This window comes from Chiloscyllium plagiosum, unplaced genomic scaffold (assembly GCF_037043375.1).
Source record: "Chiloscyllium plagiosum isolate Xiang-an unplaced genomic scaffold, Cpla_swu_hap1 HiC_scaffold_27, whole genome shotgun sequence".
Taxonomy (NCBI): domain Eukaryota; kingdom Metazoa; phylum Chordata; class Chondrichthyes; order Orectolobiformes; family Hemiscylliidae; genus Chiloscyllium; species Chiloscyllium plagiosum.
Window position 1 is genome coordinate 81,807,095 of NW_028270165.1, and position 9,667 is coordinate 81,816,761.

The 9,667-nt window shown below is 44.8% G+C and overlaps 1 protein-coding gene across 1 annotated transcript in view; it reads right to left on the minus strand.

The window, feature by feature from the left end:
* The window catches only part of LOC148144699 (uncharacterized), a 107,821-nt gene extending 98,374 nt beyond the window's left edge, over window positions 1-9,447 (minus strand). Inside the window, exon 1 of the mRNA XM_087975435.1 lies at window positions 8,187-9,447. Within this exon, the coding sequence (XP_087831561.1) occupies window positions 8,187-9,202 (1,016 nt within the window). The 5' untranslated portion in view covers window positions 9,203-9,447. The remainder of the gene's footprint in view (window positions 1-8,186) is intronic.
* Between the last annotated feature and the right edge of the window lie 220 nt (window positions 9,448-9,667).

A 9,667-nucleotide genomic window follows, 5' to 3' on the forward strand; every position in this document is an offset into this window, starting at 1 on the left:
ATTATCTGGGAAAGGGAAGTTGAGGGTACTCGCCTGTATAGAACTTCAGGGAAGTGTGGGAGAGAGAGAAGCCAAGCAGTCAGTCATTGGGAGATGGTGCCTGGGCTCCCATAGATATCCAGGATTGTTGACAGCATTTCAGTAAGCTGAGTGCATTTTTAATCATTATAAACAAAAGGCGCAATCAATGTTGAAACACCTCTTTGATGTAATGTTTCTATCGGGACCTTGAGATCTTCTTCGGATAATCCAATATTCAGATAATTAAGTTTCCTCTGTACTCTATCCAACTTCACAACACATCACTTCTGGAAGATGACATTTCAAATCTGCTATTAAATTAAGAAAGAGAGGGTTTAGGGTCCTTTCTCAAAATCTTTAGAAGGGGCTGGGCATGGGTCTGGTCTGGTCCATAACAGCTGTCACTAACTTGTTACCCACCAGCATTGCCATCAGCTTATAGTACCCAATAGCTGCCAATTATGGCCACATTGATGTGGTTTCTTGGCTCAAACACCACAGAGTAGGATATGGTCTGAATACTTCCCTGCAACACAGACCTTTACGGATCAGACAAGAACCCCTCAAAAAAATGTGAAGAATGTAGGCCACACCCTAACTTGTTAATTTATTTTTTTAGGCAATTTCACAAAATTTATTTAGTGAAGTGGATATTCCAGGACTGATGCAGCTGGTCAAACCTCTGTTTCAGACAAAACAATTTATTTGCACACTACAGATGAAACACAAACAAAAGAAAATAGAATTGAGAATAACTTATATGAAAACTCAACTGACTATTGCAACTTAACAAAGCTGTTCCAATTTCGCAACATCCTGTGAACACACCTCTTGGCAAAAGGTAAATTTGAACACAGGTTCTTACAGGTAAGAGAGATTTCAGAGAGTGGAGTCAGGCAAAATAATGTCTATTAAAGCAAGTTTCATTGTAGCTGCTTGTCTAGGTCCCCAGTAATTTTCTGACTCTGCTAAAACCAAACCAAACTGGGAAAAAAAAAACTGAGCTGGGAGAACTGGCCACTCCCCTTTCATTGTGCAACTGTGTTTAAAAAATCTCTAAAGGCTTCCTCTGGTTGTTGATTCAGGCAGTGTCTGTTAGCCTTTTCCACACCACTGCTTTTACAACCCTTCTTGAACAAAACCAAGGACAGTATAACCTTGTTTAAGGGGCAGAATCGTCCCATCACCATGTAATATGGGTTCTTGTGGAGGCAGATGTCTTGAAGTTTATTAAAAACACTCATTATTTGCACCATTACAAGATCTCAAGCTGAGACACAGACTGGGTCCTGGGCTCATTGATGCACCACATGACTAGAACACGACTTGTGGCGACTGAGTGACCACATATTGCATTGTGACTACTGAGGTGAGGGAACAGACTTTGTTGTGGAATGCCACATTGTGAGGTGATCTAACTGCGTGTAATGTACATGGTCTTTCTGCAATCCATGCAAAGCTACATGAGACGTCATCCTCTCATCTTCAAAAAGGAAGATGCCGGAACTTCAGTTTTAATCCTAGGTTCTAAAATGGCCACTGCAGACTGCAGGATATTTCTCTCTTCGTGGAAGCAGGGATAAAAAATCCCCAGGACCTAATCAGGTGTACCCGAGAACTCTGTGGGAAGCTAAAGAAGTGATTGCTGGGTCTCTTGCTGTGATATTTGTATCATTGAGAGTCACAGGTGAGGTGCTGGATACTGGAGGTTGGCAAACGTGGTGCCACTGTTTAGGAAGGGTGGCAAGGACAAGCCAGGGAGCCATAGACCAGTGAGCCTGACCTCGGTGGTGGGTAAGTTGTCGGAGGGAATCCTGAAAGACAGGATATATGTGTATTTGGAAAGATAAGGACTGATTAGGGATAGTCAACGTGGCTTTGTGCTTGGGAAATCATGTCTCACAAACTTGAGTTTTTTACAGAAGTAACAAAGGATTGATGAGGGCGGAGCGGTAGATGCGATCTACATGGACTTCAGTAAGGTATTCGACAAGGTTCCCCATGGGAGACTGATTAGCAAGGTTAGGTCTCAAGGAATACAGCGAGAACTAGCCATTTGGATATAGAACTGGCTCAAAGGTAGAAGACAGAGGGTGGTGGTGGAGGGTTGTTTTTCAGACTGGAGGCCTATGACCAGTGGAGTGCCACAAGGATTGGTGCTGGGTCCTCTACTTTTTGTCTTTTACATAAATGAAATGGATGTGAACATAAGAGGTACAGTTAGTAAGTTTGCAGATGACACCAAAATTGGAGGTGTAGTGGACAGCAAAGAGGGTTTGATTTTAGCAGAGTCAGAAAACTACTAGGGACCTAAACAATAGGATCTTGACTAGATGGGCCAATGGGCTGAGAAGTGGCAGATGGAGTTTAATTTAGTGTGAGGTGCTGCATTTTGGGAAAACAAATCTTAGCATGACTTATACACTTAATGGTAAGGTCCTAGAGAGTGCTGCTGAACAAAGAGACCTTGGAGTGCAGGTTCATAGCTCCTTGAAAGTTGAGTCGCAGGTAGATAGGATAGTGAAAAAGGCGTTTGGTATGCTTTCCTTTATTGCGACTGTACAGGACATTGGTTAGACCACTGTTGGAATATTGCGTGCAATTCTGGTCTCCTTCCTATCGGAATGATGTTGTGAAACTTGAAAGGGTTCAGAAAAGATTTACAAGGATGTTGTAAGGGTTGGAGGATTTGAGATATAGGGTAAGGCTGAGCAGGCTGGGACTGTTTTCCCTGGAATGTTGGAGGCTGAGAGGTGACCTTATAGAGGTTTACAAAATTATGAGGGGCATGGTTAGGGTAATTAGGCAAAGTCTTTTCCCTGGGGTTGGGAGTCCAGAACTAGAGGGCATAGGTTTAGAGTGAGAGGAGAAAGATATAAAAGAGACCGAACGGGCAACTTTTTCACACAGAGGGTGGTACGGGTATGGAATGAGTTGCCAGAGGAAGTGGTGGAGGCTGGTACAATTGCAATATTTAAGAGGCATTTGGATGGGTATATGAATAGGTAGAGTTTGGAGGGATATGGGCCGGGTGTTGGCAGGTGGGACTAGATTGGGTTGGGATATCTGGTCGGCATGGGCGGGTTGGACCGAAGGGTCTGTTTCCATGCTGTACATCTCTGTGACTCTATGAATGTAGAGGCTGCTTGGTTTAACATTAGTCACAGGGAGAAATGCTGCAATCAGTTAATAAGGAAAATAAATTGTGACATTTATAATCTTGTTGCAATCAGGCAGAGTTAACAAAGGATTGTGAAAGGGACTCACTCATTGGGTAATCTATTTTAAGAAAGTAACAAGCAATGTGGATCATTCAATTTGATTTGCATTGCTTTATTATTGTCGCATGTACCTAAGTACAGTGAAAGGTTTTGTTTTGTGTGCAGATTATACCACACAAGGTGCATCAGAGTAATAGAACAAAGCAAGGAATGCAATGCAACGGCTGCAGAGAAGGTGCACAAAGAGTGACATCAACATTAAATTTGAAATTTGAAGTGTCCAGTCAAAGGTCTAATCCAGGGTCGGAGGGGTCTTTGATGTTGGCTGAGTTCCTGAGGCAGCAGGAAGTACACATGGAGTCAATGGTTGGAAGGTTGTCTTGTGTGATGGACTGGGCTATGTTTGCAACTGTATGTAGTTTCTTTCGGTCGTAGGCACAGCAGTTGCCGTACCAAGCCGCAATGCATCCAGAAAGAATGCTTTCAATGGTGCAGCCATAAACATCGCTAAGAGTCTTTACAGATATGCTGAATTGCCTTAGCTTCCTGATATAGAAGAATACAGCGCAGTACAGGCCCTTTGGCCCTCGATGTTGCGCCGATCCAAGCCCACCTAACCTATACTAACCCACTATCCTCCATATACCTATCCAATGCCCTCCTAGTTCTTATGAAGTAGAGGAACCCATGGATGTACTGATATATGTTAAGTGAGTGCACAAAAGTTTGGCAATTGGAGTAAAATGTTAATAAATGTGAAGTCATCCATTTTGGTTGGCATAACAGTAAAAAGGATTATTACTTGAATGCTTAAAATAATTGCAATATGCTGCTGGGCAGAGGGACCTGGACGTCCTTGTGCATGAATTACAGAAGGTTGGTCTGCAGGTACAGTAGGTATTTAAGAAGGCAAATGGAATTTTGTCTTTCATCACTAAAGGGATTGAATTTAAAAGCAGGAAGGTTATGTTGCAGCTGTTTCGGGTGCTGGTGAGGCTACACCTGGAGTACTGTGTGCAGTAATATGCTCCTCATTTAAGAAAGGATGTACTGGCACTGGAGTGTGTGCACAGGAGATTCACTAGGTTAATTCCAGAGGTAAGGATATTGGCTTATGAGGAAAAACTGAGTAAGCTGGGATTATGTTATTGGAATTTAGACAAATAAGGTGGAATTTTATAGAAACACGTAAAATTATGAAAGGAATAGATAAGACAGACTTAGAGAGGATGTTTCCACTGGCAGGTGAAACCAGGATAAGAAGGCAGAGCCGCAGAATTAGGGGGGAGCCGATTTAGGACTGAGTTGAGCAGCACTTTCTTCACACAGAAGTGGCTGTGAACTTGTGGAATTCCCTGCCCAGTGAAGTAGTTGAGGCTACTTCAGTAAATGTTTTTAAAGCTAAGATAAATAATGTTTTGAGCAGTGAAGGAATTAAGGGATACGGTGAGAGGGTGGGTACTTGGAGCTGAGGCCACGAAAAGATCAGCCATGATGTTACTGAATGTTGAAGTGGACTCAAAGGGCCAGTTGGCCGACTCCTGCTCCTAGTTCTTATGAAGTAGAGGAACCCATGGATGTACTGATATTCCAGAAGTCTTTTGGTATGATGCCACATCGAAAGTCATTATTCAAAATAAGGTCATTTAACAGCGTGGATAGAGCATTGGTGAGTGAACAGGCAACAGTCATCAAAATGTTTCGGGTTGTCAAGGGGTGATGAGTGGAACACAGTGCAAGGGCTTCCATTTTTTTCACAATGTCTTTTCACAGCTTTGATGATGGAAGTATCTGCAAAGGTGTTCAGTTTGGTGATGGACCAAACCTAGGTAGCAAACTCATGTACAAACAGGGAATAAGACAACTGTAAAGTGTGGTTGACAGGTTGGGACCAGGCAAGATTGGCGTTTAATGCAGGAAAACCTGTCCAACTTAAATGAAATGTTCTCATTTCTGGTAAGGGGGTAGAATATAAAGTCAGGGTGTTTTGCTCCATTTGTCGGTGGGTATTGGGAAGACCACCATATTTGGTTTCTTTACTTAGTAAATACATTCAAAGCAGTTCATAACTGAATTTACTCAACTTATAATCAGAGTCAAGGGGTTGTCGGGTTGCGATGTTATCAGTTAGAGCTTATAAAAATCAGATGATCTGATGGAGATGTATAACATCCTGTGAGGACTTAACAATGTGAATGGATGAATGCCATTGTGCCAGAGACTAGAAATGAGTGGACCAGTTAACAAATAGGTGGCCACTCATTTAAGAGAGGAGAGTTATGTTTTTCTCTGAAGGCTTCCTGAGTCTTTAAAATTCACTTCTTTAGAGAGCAGAATGAGATAGAACAGAGGTTAGCACCGCTACCTCACAGCATCAGGGAACTGAGTTTGATTCCACCCTTGGACGACTGTCTGGGCTGAGTTTGCACATTCTCCCCCGGTGTCTGTTTGGATCTCCTCTGGGTGCTTCAGCTTCCTTCTTCCAGGAGGGAGAACAGCATGGGATTACAATCGGAATAAAGCTTCCTCTACTCTTAAATTGAAAGTGAAGCTACCGCGACACTGTCCCAAACAAATACTGCCATGACAGGCACAGCATTGGCTTGGATACAGAGTAAAACTCCCTCTACGCTTTCCTATTTAAACACTCCCAGGACAATGACAGCAGAGGATTAAATAAACAGTAGAACGTCTTCCATTCTGACTGACACTTGGTATGTTCTACACCAATCCTCAAGGATAATTCAGAAGTGAGACTATTATCTGGCACTGAATTCACACTTCCTAATGGGAAATGACCAGGTCCAGAAAATCACCTAGTGAAACATAGATAAAGCACACACAATGCACAACAGAACCAGAATTTTATTGGGATCAAAGACTTTGAAATGAGAGGAGACACGGTCCTTGCAACAATCCAAATGTGAGCTGGACAATTTTCTCACTCTCATCAGTTTCTCTGGGGATGCAGAGTCCACCTCACTGCTGTCTGGTCAGTTCATCTGTTCTCATTCAGAGTGAGTTGTGGCTGACCACATGGTGGCCTGGGGTCAAGAGGTTAGAGGGTAAAGGTCAACTTGGATAGAGGGGATCTTGTGTCATGCTAGTGAGGTTGCGTGTTGCTGATTTACTCAACTTATAATAATCAGGGACAAGGGAATGTCAGACTGGGCTTGTATCAGTTCAAGCTTAGAAGAACCAGATGATCTGATGGAGGTGTATGACATCTGAAGAGGACTTTACATTCACATTGTTATGTCCACTCATTTCTAGCCAGACACTAGCCTCTCATTTAAGATAAGAGAGTTTTGTTTTTCTCTCAAAGATTCCCGAATCTTTGAAATTCACTTTTTTAGGGAAACATGGAGTGGTGGTACAGTGGTTAGCACTGCTGCCTCACGGCATCAGTGACCCTAGTGTGGTTCTACCCTCGGACCAACTGTCTGCGTGGAGTTTGCACATTCTGCCCCTGTGTCTGCCTGGGTTTCCTCTGGTGCTCTGGCCTCCTCCCACAAGATGTGAAAGTGAGGGTGGATTGGCCATGGGAAATGCACAGTTCCGGGGATAGGATAGCAGAGTGGGTCTGGGTGGGATAGTCATTGCTGATTCGATGGGATGAATGGCCTGCTTGCACACTAAGGATTCTAGAACCGCCTGGAGCCTGTAACTGACCAGATGACACGTGGACACTTTTCTTACACTGCTTTTATTCAAGCCTGCAGAGCCATTTCCACAAGATGGCAACAAACTCCCCAAATATTAAAATACATCCATTTTATATACTGTTGTGTTATTTTAAGAGTAGTTTACATATACCAAATCAATAGTATACAGTTGTTTTATGGTTATCGTTATCCAGTTACAATTAGTGGTTCTGGTTATTTCATCTGCCTTACCTTATTGTATTCAACCAACTACAGCATCTTGGCACTTGCCGAATTACAAAATCCAATGTTCGCACAGTATTTTTCTTTTTGTCTTTTGACTTGTGACCTCCTTATTGCTCTCAAAGTTCCTCATTTGTCCATACATTGTCAAGGTTTTACTTTAGTCGAATGTGTTCCTGGCTTTTTGCAGTTAGCACCCGATCTTCTGCTCTGGTCAACGTTTTCCCTTTCCAGGTCTATACTGAGGATTTCATGAGAAACCTCAGAATGTGGTGAGACTGTGGAACTCACTACCATCGCAACAGGTTGGCATGAAAAGCATTACAACCAAGGGTAAGCCAGCCAATACAAATGAGTGTCACTGTCACCAGATTCACAACACAATGAAATTAAGACATGCAAAGTCCCTCAAAATTTCTCAACTGTTCCTAACCAGACTTGATGAACAGATCTTGCACACCAAAATTATAATTTAAACACAAACCAACAATTATAAATACTGAAACTTTGCTAGGGCAAAGTTAAACACGATAATCTAATTAATAGCAATGATCATTTCCCCACCATCTCAGAAACAGAGACTGAAGAAAGAAAATTTTAAAATTACCAATTCAAAAATGGATTGCCAAGCATTTGTGCAATCCTTAGACAATGGATTGTTCACAGGCACGTAACTGTAAATCTAAATTCAAAGTCACTGCTGAATACGAATGGACACCCCAAAGTATTTAGCTATTTATTGTAGACTCGTTCCCAGAAAGAGCCAACAAATCTTTATGTGGGCAGAAAAAACTAGAAAGAACACTCCCGGGCACAATGAGCAGCAATGCCCACTGGAAGCAAAGTTGGGGGTGGGGGGGGGGGGCATGCTGACTCTCCCACTGCACTCACTGTCAGAATGGGAAGGGTTCAGTCCTGGGAGTGACCCACAGCAGTGTCACCGGCAGAATCAGATTGTTGAGAGCACTGGTGCTTCCGCAAGTTGCAGGATGATGAGAACCTCTGCCCACACTAGGGACAGGACAACAGCCTGTCCCCAGTGTGGATCCGCTGGTGCCTCAGCAGGTTGGAGGAATTGCTGAAGGCTTTCCCGCACTTGGGGCAGGGGAAGGGCCTCTCCCCCGTGTGGACCCGCTGATGGGCCAGTAGGTGGGATGTCTGGGTAAAGCCCTTCCCACACTCGGCGCAGGAAAATGCCCTCTCCCCGGTGTGGACCTGCTGGTGCCTCAGCCAGGCAGAGGTATCCTTGAAGGTCTTCCTGCACTTGGGGCAAGTGAAGGGCTTCTCCCCTGTGTGGACCCCCTGGTGCCTCTTCAGGTGGGAGGAACTGCTGAAAGTCTTCCCGCACTCTGGGCAGGCAAACGGCTTATCTCCAGTGTGGACTCGCTGGTGCCTCTGCAGGTGGGAGCTATTACTGAAGGTATTCCCGCACTCGGGGCAGCTGAAAGGCCTCTCCCCGGTGTGGATCCGCTGGTGCATCAGCCGGGCAGAGGAATTGCTGAAGCCCTTCCCGCACTCGGGGCAGCTGAAGGGCCTCTCCCCTGTGTGGACCCGGTGGTGCCTCAGCCGGGCGGAGGAATTGCTGAATGTCTTCCCGCATTCAGGGCAGCTGAAGGGTTTCTCCCCCGTGTGGACCCGCAGGTGCCTCAGCTGGTTGGAGGAATTGCTGAATGTCTTCCCACATTCAGGGCAGCTGAAGGGTTTCTCCCCCGTGTGGACCCGGTGGTGGGTCAGGAGGGCAGAGGAATAGCTGAAGGCCTTCCTGCACTCAGGGCAAGTGAATGGCTTATCAGCTGTGTGGACCAGCTGGTGCCTTTGCAGGTGGGAGGAACTGCTAAAGGTCTTCCCACAGTCGGGGCAGCTGTAGGGTCTCTCCCCTGTGTGGACCTGCCGGTGCCTCAGCAGGTGGGAGGAATTGCTAAAGCCTTTTCCACACTCATGACAGGAGAACGGCCTCTCCCCGGTGTGACTGCGCCGATGAGTGTCTAGGTCAGACGGGAAATGGAAGCCTTTCCCACAGTTGTCACACTTGCACCGTTTCTCCACAGGGTGGGATTCCTTGGGTTTCTCCATGACCGAAGCTTCATCCGCACACAAAAGCACGTACAGCTCTTCCTCGGCGTGAATTCCTCTTCCAAGGCCGTATAACTTTTTCAGGCTCCACACTCAGAGCGATGCAATAATAGGGTCTCTCATCTAGTCCCACTGATGCTGAAAACGTATTGAAACAGGAACGAAAAAGCTTGGTTCCTTCTCACAGAATCATAGTCGAAAATTGTTGCAGTCCTGATGAATTGAGTGACTGTCAGTCATTGACATGAAAGTGAGGACTGCAAATGCTGAAGAGTCAGAGTTGAAAAGTGCGATGCTGAAAAAGCACAGCAGGTCAGGCAGCATCCGAGGAGCAGTAGAGTTGATGTTTCGGGCATAAGCCCGAACTGTTGATTTTGAAACTTCTGTCTTCAGATCTTCAAATACTCTTAAAAAAAATTACAAAAATCATCACTGTCAGTCCAGGGTAGAAATTCAGAACAAGCA